This window comes from Carassius auratus, chromosome 12, assembly GCF_003368295.1.
Source record: "Carassius auratus strain Wakin chromosome 12, ASM336829v1, whole genome shotgun sequence".
NCBI lineage: Eukaryota > Metazoa > Chordata > Actinopteri > Cypriniformes > Cyprinidae > Carassius > Carassius auratus.
Window position 1 is genome coordinate 7,619,356 of NC_039254.1, and position 14,074 is coordinate 7,633,429.

At 36.7% G+C, this 14,074-nt stretch overlaps 1 protein-coding gene across 1 annotated transcript; it reads right to left on the bottom strand.

Annotated features, from left to right (window-relative positions):
- Positions 1-8,658: 8,658 nt before the first annotated feature.
- Positions 8,659-13,771, bottom strand: LOC113112215 (tektin-3-like). The gene is made up of 8 exons (XM_026277650.1): positions 13,700-13,771; positions 12,388-12,986; positions 11,319-11,402; positions 10,924-10,994; positions 10,666-10,809; positions 9,868-10,090; positions 9,127-9,281; positions 8,659-8,994 (listed from the first exon to the last, which is right to left on the bottom strand). Exons 2-8 carry the CDS (start codon positions 12,958-12,960, stop codon positions 8,778-8,780), a joined length of 1,467 nt encoding a protein of 488 aa, XP_026133435.1. The 5' UTR covers positions 12,961-12,986; positions 13,700-13,771; the 3' UTR covers positions 8,659-8,777.
- Between the last annotated feature and the right edge of the window lie 303 nt (positions 13,772-14,074).

Sequence of the window (14,074 nt, forward strand, 5' to 3'; positions counted from 1 at the left end):
TTAACTACACTTTACATGCTATTTTAATATTCAATATGCATTGGAAAACATTTAGTGTCCTTGAAGGGTTTATATATACCTTATATAGCTGCATTGCAAATCTAAATAGATAAAATACATGGATTTTAATGATGGATTTTGAGGTTTATTATCCAGTAAGTTTAGGTCATATGAGGATGGGAACTGAACTGATCCAAATTCCTCGTTGCATATCTGTGAGAGTCAACACTTTTTTTTTTAACCAGTCATGAGACAGTGGCTTGTTGTTCTTGCTTATCACCCATTGACTCAAGCAAGGAGCAATAATCCCTGTGGTACTATGGAATGTTCTGGTGTTCCAGTTACACTAAATAGAGATAACATGGGGAATGCAAGCCTGACATGTGTGTAAACGGGGCCTTGTGTCCTCCATTATATTTGACTTTCCTTTGCTCAGTCAGAGAAGACAGCTGTGATTGTAACCGTACTGTCCAAGCACTTTCTGTAAATTATTAAATAAATTATTTATTGAAATAAACTGCAAGCTGCAACATTATTAGATATGGACTGCCTAACTTCCACAGATTCATTATTACTATGTGTGGCATATATTATATTTATATATATTTTTTATTTTACTGCAGTGTGTTTTTTAATCATATACTAAATGCATAGAAATGGTTAAATGTTACTAAATTAGTAATTATACAAATAAGAATATTTTGTTCAAATACCATTAGCCTGAGTATGACATCCCACTTATTTAATTTAATGGCCTCCTTTCTGTTTGTCTGGCCGACTTCCCAAGGATCAGCTATATTAGAGCAGACACACTTTGCAGATGTTCTTCCATTATGTGAGCAATACTGCATTCATTAAAAATGCTGAGTTATACTGGCAGTCACCCATAAAGGACATTTTCTTTAAAACGTTTCAGTCACTAAAAATATATAACTTGCACTGATATATACCGTAAATGCATAATTATGTAACATCCGTATAGAAGAGCATTATCAACTGTATGCAGGGAGAGTAACAGGTACTATATCTTTGAGTTGCATGTATGTTTTTGTGAAAAGTGGGTTCATCTCATAGGTTTAATGGTTTGTATACTGCACAAAGTGTATATTCTATGGCCCTACACCAACCATACACCTAAACCTAACCCTTACTTTCCCCCCAAAAAACTAATTCTGTATGATTTATAAGCGTTTTGAAAAATGGGTACATGGGTTATGTCCTCATAAGTCACCCTCTCCTTGTAATACCTGTGTCATACCCATGTCATTATATAGAGTTGTGTCCTGATATGTCACAAAAACAAGAGCACAAACACACCCACACTCCCACACACACACACACACCACCTGACCAGGCCCTAATGTTACACTCTGCAGTCATTAAGTGTGTGTGATTTACATTTGTGAGTCACTGAATTACAAGACCAGACCTAAGAGCAGGGGTGTGTGTTTTAGGGTGGGTACGTGGGTTAAGTGTTTGTGTGCGCCCACATTTTAAAAGATTTCTCCAGGATTTATCAGACTTGTTTGGGTTTGTAAAGTGGTTTTGACTCCTTGACACTAAATCCCTGGAAACAGAAGACGAACAACAGCATGTGTCCTTGATAAAAGTGCTTGATTCTCTGTTTACACGCCTAATATACAAACTCAAGGACTTTTTCACTGATAGGAACAAATGTATTATTATCATTTAGAGACAAGTTTCATGCCCTGGAAAAGTTCATTCTGAAAAAGAAAGGCCTTTCATAGATTGCAAAGGAAATAGAGAAAAAATAACAGAGAGGTCATGTGTTACAGTGATTTTACTCTGGTTAACAGTTGTTACACTCTCAAAAAAGGTACAAAAGCTGTCTAGGGTGATAGATTTTTCAGAAAGTACACTTTTGTACCTTTTAGGTGCTAATATGTACACTTTAGGTACTGATATGTGTCTTCAAGGTACCAAAATGGGCCGTTAGGTACAAAGGTGTACCTTTTGAAAAGGTACCACTCCAGGACAGCTTTGAACCTTTTTTTTTGTGTGTGTAAGCAAGACATTTTAAAATTATTACGGTGTGAGACCTGAGCCACATAGACACTCTTGCCAGTAAAACTGGCTGTTTTTGGTTGCCAAATAACAATAAATCAAATTAAGTTGATGTTCAGTCTCAAGGTTGTCTTTATTTTACTGTTTTATGAATAAACTCAAATTCTAATTTTACAATACTGTTTGCTATGAACTTTTATCAAAACACCCAGTCTTTAGAGGCATTATTTTGTTTAGTATTGTTTGTATGGTGGGGTGTTTGGATATTGTTCTGAATGTATTATCCTATACATGATACTTGTAATCATTCAATTAATTTAAATAGCCTTTTTAAGATCTGGCCAAGAGACAAAGATGAAAACTGGGGTTCTGTTGATTAATGAGTGCTTTCCATATCAGGTCAAATTAAATAAAGCTATTTCTAATAATATTTATATCACAAATGCATCAACAAATATACTTTTATTAATTAAAAATATTACTTTATTTAAATTTAATTGTGAAATTGGGAGGGAAAAGACCATTTTGATTCATAGTTTTTACATTAATAAAAGTAATGCATTTTTGCTTTAATGATATTTATTTAGGAGAAATTGTACTGACTTTAAAAAAGACATTCCTCATACCTTGTAAAACTCTTCTTTTCCCAAGATTCCAAGTGTTTTTCTCTCTTGCACAATTTAGAGACTTCAACCAAACACCGCTTATAGACTTTGCCAAAAGCAAGCATTTCGTAAGAAGTCCACCCACAGCGTATTCCTAACCTGCTGGGAAAACAAAACTGTTAAATGATAGGGTTACCACAGAACGCCTATCTGTTGTCATGCCTTCAGAGGGACATATTTGTCAGTTGAGGTTCTTGTTATCTCAGTAAAATAGCAGGAAACTCATCGGGGATATCCACTTCACACCCTGAGCAAAATTAGTTCTAGAATGGATCAGATTTTAGAAGTTCTACAAGAAAATGTAATCTCGTTCCACTACGAAGAACCTTTTATGGAATGAAAAGTTTCTTCATGAATCCCTCAATGCCAATAAAAAACCTTCTAAAGAATGGAGTAAAAAACTAAACGAAAAAACGAACTGTCTGTGGGAATAAAAACAGCGACCCTTTTATGACTCGAGGGGGTGTGAGTAAATAAAGGTCTTTCAAGGACTAGACAGATGTTTGGTTACTATTATACTAATTCAGACCTGTCATCATGTTTTCATTATGAGCCCTGAGCTCACACATACAGCATCTAGACAGTGTATAATATGACACACACACACACACACACAATGCAAGCTTTTAGATTTATATTCATGTATTTGTTGATCTGGTCTCTCAATTGCACTTCCCCTAGTTCCCATTCTGATGTTGTGTGTCACACTTCCTGTGGTTTCCCTAGAAACGAAGCCATAAATAAACACCAGCGGATAGTATAAAAGTAGAGACTGGACGCTTGAATCACCCCACAGCATGATTCAGCAGGAGACAGAGAGGATGGGAGAGACGGCGTCCACAGATTTAGTGTCGATAAGATCATCAGGTCAATTAAAGGATCAATCAGATGAAGCCTTCAGACGTCCAGCAGCCATTTCTGTAGACTTTTGGCTCCTGGCTGTATGACGCTAGTCATTATTTTGTGTGAATGTTAGAGGGCTGATAACCCTGTACGGTTTCATACTAATGAAGACGTTTGAGGTCACACAATCATGAACAACAGGGATTTCCCTTCTACCCGCTGTGTTTGTGGTTTAACTGCAGCTGATCAGGGTAGTTGTGCCCATATATCTTGTCTACTTCACGTTTCCTGTTTTATGTTACAGTATATCATTTTGTACCAGTTGAAGAAAAATGTTCTTTTCTTTCTCTCTTTGTATTTTCACTGCATTCTGTACAGCTCTATTGTTGAAGAATGTGAACTATTTCGTGACACAGAATGCATCCTTTAGTTCAGCTCTGTTCTCACTCAACCCTGAGGTCATTATCATTATTGGATGCACCTGAAATAAATTGCATTATGTCATAGACTGGCGCCACTGTCACTATGGTAACTAGTTTAAAAGATAGATATGGCAGTGTCAAAGAGCCTGTGTATTTATTTTCATGTTTCTCAGGCCATTTGTGCTGCTTTCAGGGAATAACCTCGGTTATACACCACTGTTCAGATCAGATGTTTATTTTTATTGATTGATTAATTGAAATACATCTCTTATGCTGAAACAGCCACAAATATTATTACAATTCAAAAGAACAGTTTCCTGTTGCAATATATGATCTGTGATGGCAAAGCTGAATTTTCAGCAGCCATTACTCCAGTATTTAGTATCAACTTATCCTTCAAAAATAATTTTAATATGGTGATTTTGTATTTAAGAAACATCATTATTTTCATTATTATTAATTTTAATGTTGAAAACAGCCGTGATGCTTAGTATGTTTGTGATAAACATTTTAATTTATTTTTGGATTTTTTTATTAGCAATACCTGAAGAACAGAATACATTAGAATCAAATAAACAGAATTTATTTGAAATTAAAAAAGTAGCATTTAAAATCTATTTTACGGTTGCTTTTGACCAATCTAATACATCCTTGCTGGCTAATTTTTTTTTTCTTTAAATGATAATAATATTAATAAAAACCTTGGACAAAACCCTGTTCTATAATAAAATAAAATAATTGAACACTTTCTTTTTTATCATTAATAGACTAAATTGAGCTGCGGTGCTCATGTGGGCCAAAAAAATATATATCAAAGTAACAAAGATAAAACTTTTATATGAAATAGGATACTGTTATCCCTGCGTAATCTCTACAGAGAGATGTGAAGATCTAATGAGAGAACTCTAATGAGAAAAGAGTTGGCCGGCTGGTTGGAGGTTAAAAATAAAGCCTGAATATGTCAAGACTGTAGTGAAGATTCCAGAGTACATTCTCTGAGGACAGGGTTAAGAGGAAAGGGCTAAGGCCAGTTATTTCTGTTGCCACTGAATCGTGTGTTTTGCTGAGGACAGAAAAGCACGCACGTCCCCAACTAAAGTCTTGACATAGATGTAAAGCGCTAAAGTGAGAGAAAGAGAGAGCGTGGAATCAGAGAACCTCTTCTCTGTCAGTAACTCCAATTATGTAATGCTGAGAGATTTTAAGAGCTCAGTAATGTGACATACACAATGGTAGAGGCTGTTTCAGAATGAGTGGGCTCTGGATTGCTTTCTGGAATGGAGGGAAGGGAGAATAGATATGTCAGAGGAGTGATAAATGGTAATGGAGACATCTTCCTTGTCCTCTTGGTCTTAAATAGTTTCTGCTCAAAACTAGACTGCTAATTGATTGAGAATTGAGAACATGTTTGCAAAGCCAGCATTAATGAATCTTTTTGCTTTGTCAAGTAAAATGGTTCCAATCAATGAGTCACCTTAGAACCATTACGTGTCTCCAAACAACACACGTTCCAAAATTAATTAGTGTTTTTGAATGCTTAATTTAAGTGAATGATTCAACAGTTTATATATCTGTTTCGTTGGTGTTTTTGAACAAATCGCTTGAATGAATGATGAAATGATTGGCACATCAGTCTCATTTGTCCTTAATTGAATAGTTTATGAACAAATCCAGTGAATGAATATGGCAATTCCTCCATAAGTTTATTTAGTTCCTGAATTAATTCATGTTTTTTTTTAAATGTTCTTGAGTGAAAAAAAAAAAATCCTGCACAAGTCCCCTTTGTTGCAAAATGAATAAATTAGTATTGTTATTTTTTTTTTTAAGAATAGTTTGAGTGACTGAATGGTTCATTCATAAGTCTCTTTCATTCCTAAATGAATCAGTGTTTTTGAACAGATTGCTTTAGTGAATGACTAAATGCTTCATTAATAAGTCTCTTTCATTCCAAAAATAAATCAGTGTCTTTGAACGAATTGCTTAAGTGATTGATTTTAATGACTCACTCGTAATACGTATTAGTCACCACCTATAAAAGACTCACTGTTTGATATCTCAGATTCTGCTCAGCTAATCAGTTTCAATGACCAGAACCAACTTTTGTAAAATTTCACATATTGTTATATTATGTGATTCATAAACAATTGACACTTACAGTATGAGTCAGTTATTTTTAATAATTCAGTCAAAAAGACCTGAAAAAACTGTCGTGCTTAAAAAAACTATTGAATCAGAATCATGATGAGTGGATTTTGAATCTGATTCAGAGTCATGAAGAGTCACTTTAGCCTCAGTTTAGCTTTGAATGGCTAAAGGTTACACACACCCCCGTGGTATTTTTATTGACCTGCATGGGCAACTTTCAGGGTTGTAAACTGTGTGTAAAGTGAAACATTCCACCATGTTGCCAGTGCCCAGCTGTGTTTGGACCACACTGAGATTCAAACTGTTACATGAATATGACTACACTGTACTGTTGGCAGATATCTTGGTCTAAAGTGGTGGTCTGTGTGTAAAACTCCATGAGAAAAAAACCATGGGATCCAACTTAAATTCAGGCACAGCTGGCCACTGGATTACTCTCGTGGGCTGGCAGGGCCCACTCAAATGTTATGTCTGTATGTTTCCTTTGCAGGAAACCATGAGAACCACACTTCAGAAGTGAAAATAATGTGGCGAAGAAGCCAGATGAAAACTGATAACTCATTACTCTGCATGAAGATCCTACAAATCCAGAAATGTAAATATTATCTGTGAGAAAATGGCCAATCCCTTCAGCATTAAATCACATACATTATAAGGCCTCCAGAATATAGTTTTTATGTCAACATCTGATCAAACAGAGTCATATTTGTCTTGAGCAACACATTTCTGCAATATTTCAAAGGTCAGGGTTGGGTATCCGGAATGAAGCTCTCGAGTACAATACTCAGACATGCTGAAATCAAAACTGCTTCAGTCTGACTACTGTAGCAAACATCTGAGACTCTGAGGACCCCTGTGTGCTCCAGATGATGAGAAACCTGAAAAGAACAGAGAACAGGGACTCCAGTATTTACTTGGTGCATTGCTTTCCTTGATAACAGACATGACAAGTGAACAGTCTGTCAGTCACCGGACAGGGGAACTGATGTGGTGTGGTGTTAAATGTTATTTGAAAATAGAAGACTGAAGATTCAGTTGACAGTTAGCAATCCCTGTGCTAAATCAGTGTTCCTGAGCAAGGCATCTGCACAGAGTTATTCAAGAGAAGCTGTTGGACTTAGGAGTGACTTTTACTGTTCAAAATGTGTATTATATTTAAAAGTGTAATTTATTCCTGTGATGGCAAAGCTTAATTTTCAGCAGCCGTTGATCCAGTCTTAAGTGTCACATGATCCTTCAGCAATTATAAAATGCTGAATTTCTGATCAATAAACTTTTTCTTCTTTTTTTTTTTTTTTCTGAAAACCATAATGCATTTTTTTTGGAAACCATTATGCATTTCTTTAAACAATCCATTCAAAAATGTTGAATCGTAGGGCATAAACTGTCACTTTTTTTTCTTTTTTTTTCACTTCCTCTTTTATGATCAGATGTATTTTAAACTGTTGACTTGACAGTAAAAATAAATATCTAAATACAAACATTTTGGTGCAATATATTTGAATGACTACTACTAAGTAATTTTTATAGTAAAGAAAAACCTCAGAAGAGATCTAAAATTATGCTTCTCAAATTTACCAGATTGTGGCCAAAAGTCAGACACAAATAATCGGAGCTATACTATTCAATTATCAACTGTATCTACTCTTTCTGTATTACAGCAATTGTCTTTTTGCAGTATATTTCCTACAGAATTTCAGGTGAATAATCTGAGACCAAATAAAGCTTAATTATGTCTTCTGAGATGTGTATATATTTTCATAAACGTGCTGTCAGATAGCACACAACTCATTGATTTTACGGATGTAACTACATAATCTCAAGTGCATCTTTCACTGTTAAGCATTCAGCCTACAGAGCATACTTTGATTTATGTAAAGAGTTTGAAATGTGTGTTTGAGCAGAACACCAGAGTGTTGTTTATAGGAGCAAACACGTTCCCCCTCTGAATCAATAAACCCAGATGCTGTGTGTACACTTAAATGTGAGTCTTGTTGCCGGTGGCATCTGTTTCTGAAGTGTGTGTTTGTACTTCAGAAGAACATGAGAACTACAGCGCCACTGTGCTTTGGTGTACTCAGGGAAGCGTGGAGTTAAGATCACTTTATCAGTGACAGCTCTCAAGTGGACCTCAGAACTAAACAAACAGAAGCAAGGTGCTCTGTCCACTGTCTGCAAACTGTCAGAATCATGTCACACCTGAGCAAAAACAAACCTGTTTACATTCTCAGTTCAACAGATGTCTGGAGCTCTTAAGATCACTTCTAAACTGAGCTTTGTATTTTATCTCTTCAAACTCTTTAATATTTTCTTAAGAATACTAACAAGGATTACATACAAAAATAGAGGATTTTCCTCCTGTATATATATATATATATATATATATATATATATATATATATATATATATATATATATATATATATATATATATATATATATGATACATAGATAGATAGATAGATAGATAGATAGATAGATAGATAGATAGATAGATAGATAGATAGATAGATAGATAGATAGATAGATAGACAGATAGACAGATAGATGTGATTAACTTAGTGAAACAATAAAAGTGAGGTGCAAAATGTTATTCCCCTTAATAAAAAGAACAAGACAAAAGCTGTTCTGATGCTAATCTTGTAGTTCATCTTTTGGAGAAGATTCTGGAAGGGGTCTAGGTGTATCCGACCAGACGAGGAGTGCTGGGAAAGCTCTTCCTCATTCCCATGCACTTCTCCTGATCCAGGAACAGAGAGTTGGCTTTAATTGACAGGTCATGCTCTAGAGCAACTTTGGTCTTCACCAGGGTCTGGAGAGTGTTCTCGGCCTCCATCAGTCTCTCTCTCAGTTTATGAATGTTGTCTTCGATCTCCCTCACCTCTGTTACCAGCCTGAGAAAGAGAGTAAGGGAGTAAAACAAGGAAAACAGGGGTTTGGCATCTGATTTTTGCATCACTGTGTAAATTTGTATGCAAAATAGTTTTTGTATCCAAACGGTTTCTTGACAGACATAATGCTATTACCTGTGATGAGGATTGTCTCTGCAGAGTTCGACGTTTGGTCTGCGAGACCTTTCTTCCAGGCGGGTCTGGGCAACTTTTAGTGGGTTCTCTTTGTCTCGGATTGCCTTTCTTAAAGCTTCAATCAGCATCTCGGTCTGGTAGATTTCCTGAAGGGTCTGAAAGCAAGGAGCAATGAATGAAAGCAAAAAAATGAAAGCGAGTTGATTGAAAAAAAGACAAAGTCAGTAATTTTTTGTGTCTGACTTCTTGACAAAAGTTCGCAAAGTTAAAAAGGTCCAGTCAAGTACTGTATATATCATAATTGACAATATAAAGCACTTTAATCTGAAATTAGGCTGGTATGTTGTTGTTTTTCTGGGCAAAATTCCCATCCACACAACCATGTCAGGATCCCTCACCAACACGATTTGATGTCATCTCATTTTGACCACTCAGCACCATGAATGATACTTCTTTATTGGTTACCTCACGCCTCTGATAACAGCCGTCAAGAACTTAAACACTATGGACAGCTGACAGCTTCTTCATGCTCTTCATTAACCTCCTTAACAACAGACTCTAGTGTTTAGAGCTTCCTGTCTACATCTTTAGGGCAGAAACACGCAGGCAATGTATTCTGGGTCTTGTCCAGTCAAAGTGAAGTGGTAAGGGGGAAGTAGGATAGATCCTATTATTACTAAACATCAAATGAGGAATGAGTGGTTGATAGTTTTGATGTGATGTTCAGCATCCTGTGGTTACCTTGGCCAGGTGGGTTTGCAGATTGTTCTTGGCATCTGCCATCTCAGAGATGCGGTTGGTAAAGGACACATTTAAACTGTTAAACTGGTTCCACATCTCGTTTGAAGTGGCACTGAGCAGGATCTCAATCTCATCACGGAGTTTATGAGAGGCGGCACGTTCGCTCTGAGAATGCAGGATGTTGTCGTCAGTAAACTTCGACCAGGAGTCGGGAAGACTGATACTGTTGAGATTAGAAAGAGAGTAAGCAGAGAAAATTATAACATCATTAGGCTGATAATCCTGACACTAACATATCCTAAAAATAGAATTTTCTTTTTTTTTTTTTTTAGTTCTATCATGACAACTCTCAGAAGATTTGACATGGTCATGTAGATGACAATGTCAATGTGTTTGGTCTTGGTGGAATAAATCTGCTACAATGCTGCGGCAGAGCATGTACCAAGACCCGTTACTCCAGTATATCCACAATATGCTGCTGTGAGCATGTAAGAAATATTGCTGCTGCAAATATAACATACAGTATATGAAATAACCCCCATATAGCATACACAAATCACTCCATAGCAGATCTATACAGGTGGAGCTGGGGAAGGTGGAGGGTTTCTGAAGCATGCTGCAACTACTACAGCAAGCACTAGCCAGGTATTTGAATTTTGAGAAGGAAGCTCATTGGCCGCTGATACAAAAAGAACCAATCAGCTGCACCATGTGATGACGTCATTATGTCAGACTGAGTCAGACCTATCGGACTGTGCCATCTAGAGTTTCATGACAGAACTTTGTAGTAAATCTCACGATGGGTCCATGCGATCGATCCCTCTATAGTAGCTGATTCCATCAGAGGTGTTCCTGAGATGGTGACACCTATCATCAATTCTCTGTGCTGTGACCTTGTCACTCAAATCTCTCTCCAACTCGTGCTGTGCGGCACGATTCGACCTGAGGATGATAATGAATATAATCACATGCCCTGCTTCAGAGATGCTTCATATGAAGGCAAAGTTGTATTTTTGGGTTCGAGGCTTTTTAAATAATGCTTTCTGCAAGACTCACGCTAGTTGAGCAATAGCTCTGTCTAAATGCCGCCTCATTCTCTCCTGACATGACTTAATCACTTCCACTTCCTGCAAAAAAAATGCTAAATTAACTTATATCAAATATAGAAAAATTAGACTCAAAATTAACACAGCTTACTCAGTCAGCTGTCTTGGGCATAGATAGGCTACTTTATACAGGAACTATATAAAATAGTTGACCTCAGAATGCCACAACTGACCATTCAGAATCAGGTATTCCAGAAAGTCATCTATTAAATCTAATGTGATCAAAATAAAAGCACAGTGGTTTAGAAAGCCGCATTCTTGATTAATTAACCCATATTGCTTATATTTGAGGCTGTTTTTGGTTTCAGTTGTTATGTGTTTAGATGAAAGCTCCGGTGACCTCACCTTAATTAAATCTTTCTCTACATCATCATGAACCAGATCAATGGACATCCGTTTCTCCCTGTGGAACAAACATTCCTGAGAAACCTGGAAAGAGAAAAAGAGTTAGAATAGGCTATTTATGTAGATGATACAATATCTATTTAATTTAATTTTTTATATATTTTAATTGTATTTTATTCTGTATGATTTTATTTTATTTTGATTTTTACAATGTTCAGCGCAGACAGAACTTTGACAAAGTAATGATAACTGATGACAGGACATCACACGGGATTACACATCCTCATTCAAAATGTGACAACGGAATCTCTAGTAAGCAATTACAACACTATGGAAACGTCTTGTGATCATTCCCGTGGTCTTTCCTGTTAGGTGACAGCAGTGTCACTACACTCATTCAGCACACTAGCAGTCAGCATGTTTTGGTGTGGTTCCTGTGGAAACAGTCTCTTACTGTGACTCAGATGGGTAACTCTGGAAAGACAGCGGTGGGACACATTGAGGTCACTGTAGATCTAGTGAGCTTTGAGCTCAGTGTGATTGAGTGTGTGTATCTTACACCCCACTAGGTTCTTTTACCAAAGTGGTTTCTAACAATGAGTCACCTGACACTCTACTGTGGGCTTTTCTAGTTACTGGGTCTTTAGCTAGATCACTGTGACCCAAATTAGGTGTGGGGCTGATAGAAAACCACTAGAGCTCTGCCATGCTACCATTCCAAGCACGGTTGGAATATTTGTTACAGCAGTAAAAGCAAGAAATGACCTTTAAATCTGTTTAGAGAGGTGAAATATAGTGTAATTTCTATTTAGCACCAAATGTTACATGCATAAAAAAAATCATGATTATATATATAATTAAAATATGTAACTTAAATATTTAAACTATTTATATATAAATTAAATATTATGTCAAATATATTAAATATATAATATATTTATTGTGTATATTTATGTTGTACATTTTTTCTACATATAGACATACATTTATATTTATGTATGTGTATTATTTATATAATTATTCACATAGAATTGTTACTTTTGTAAATTATATATGTGAATTATATTACCTGCAGTGGCCCTTCAGTTTCAGCAAGTGCTCTTTCCAGTCTTCTTTTCACATCCGTCAACGCTGATATCTCTGTCACCATGTTGTCTATCTCATGATTGAGCTCTGATCTCCAGAAGCTGATGTCGTTTAGTCTTTCTCCGATGTTCTTGCTGGTGGTGTCCTGAGTTCTACGGGTCATCTGGTCCTTATCCTGGATCATGCGGATTGTGTCCCTCCGAAGCCTTTCGGCACTGTTCCGGGACGACTCTGACTCCCTGTAGTTACTCTGGTTGGACTTGAACCAGTCCTCTGGCATGTAGCGTGCACTGAGAGCTGTCCTGTTAGAGGGGTAGAACATGGTCTTGGCCCGGACAAAGTCTAGGTTTTCTCTTTGAAGGGCTGATACAGTTGGGATAGCACTGCCACTTCTAAAGTAAGAATTAGTCCTCCAGGGCATGTTTGAATTCTGGTTGAGGGTCAAGGCTGGCTGGTGGCTCCTATAACTAGCTGCTGTGGTAGATATGGCCGGTAGGAAATGGCTTGATTTTGGCCGAGTGTAAGTGGCCATCTGAGTGGATGCAATTAGCTCCATGTGTCAATCAATTAGCCACCTTTTCCCTGTGAAATATAACAGACTTTGCTTTGGAATGTGTACTGCCACTTGTGGTTAATAACTGCATGCTTAGGCTGCCTTTGTATGTGTGTGTGTGTGTTGGTGTGTGTGTGTGTGTGTGTGTGTGTGTTTTGTGTTTGTTTGTTTCAGACATGGAAACACTGGCATTAGGCCATAATATCAGACTATATTTTTATGGTTTATAATTTAAGGTGAAAATGTAAAAGACACCAATTTATTAATGTTACATTTTTTAATGTTTATAATTAGAAATGGAAATATAGATATCAAAGTAATCTATCTGAACTATTTGAAAGTGCAATCTGTCAAGCTTTGTATGGCTAAAATGTGTTAACGTTATGAATGAAAGTTATCGTAACTTATACATACACGCAAAAGGCATTGGAATAATAACACTTGGTAGAAGTAACGCCTTAAAGCTCTTTCTTTTTAAATATTCTAATGATTATTTTCGTATCAATTTAAGTAGGTACTATACAAATATTTGCCTAATTGCAGGTCGCTTTAGATAAACTGAAAACGAATAATGCAAATTAAATGTCGGAACAGAATATTATTTGCATTGCATCGTTTTACCTTCTCCAAAATGCGCCAATCAGAGAAAAGTCAAACTTACTAAATACCTCGAGAAAGAATATTTGGAAAACTATACAATAGGTTCTTAAACAGATTAATTGAATATGTGTTGTAAACTCACCGTGTGTTTGAATCTCGTCTGTCACTCTGATGAAGCGCAAAGCTCTGTGCACTGCTGACAGGTGTAAGCGCGCACCTGTGCAGAACTGTGGACACCAATGTGCATGCGCGACTGATCGCGAGCGTCTCTGTGCGTTACTGACAGACAAGCCCTTCGGCGAGAATCATTCCGCGAATCATTTCCGTAAGAGCTCAATCGAAAGATCAGTTATCCAACACTACTGCTGGTTAAGAGGCTGATAACCAGTGACAACCAAACAGGGCAAGTCTATAGAAATAAACAAGAAGCATGAACATATCTATATACTGTGTGTGTGTGTGTGTGTGTGTGTGTGTGTGTGCTTGCGTGCGTGCGTGCGTGTGTGTGTGTGTGAGA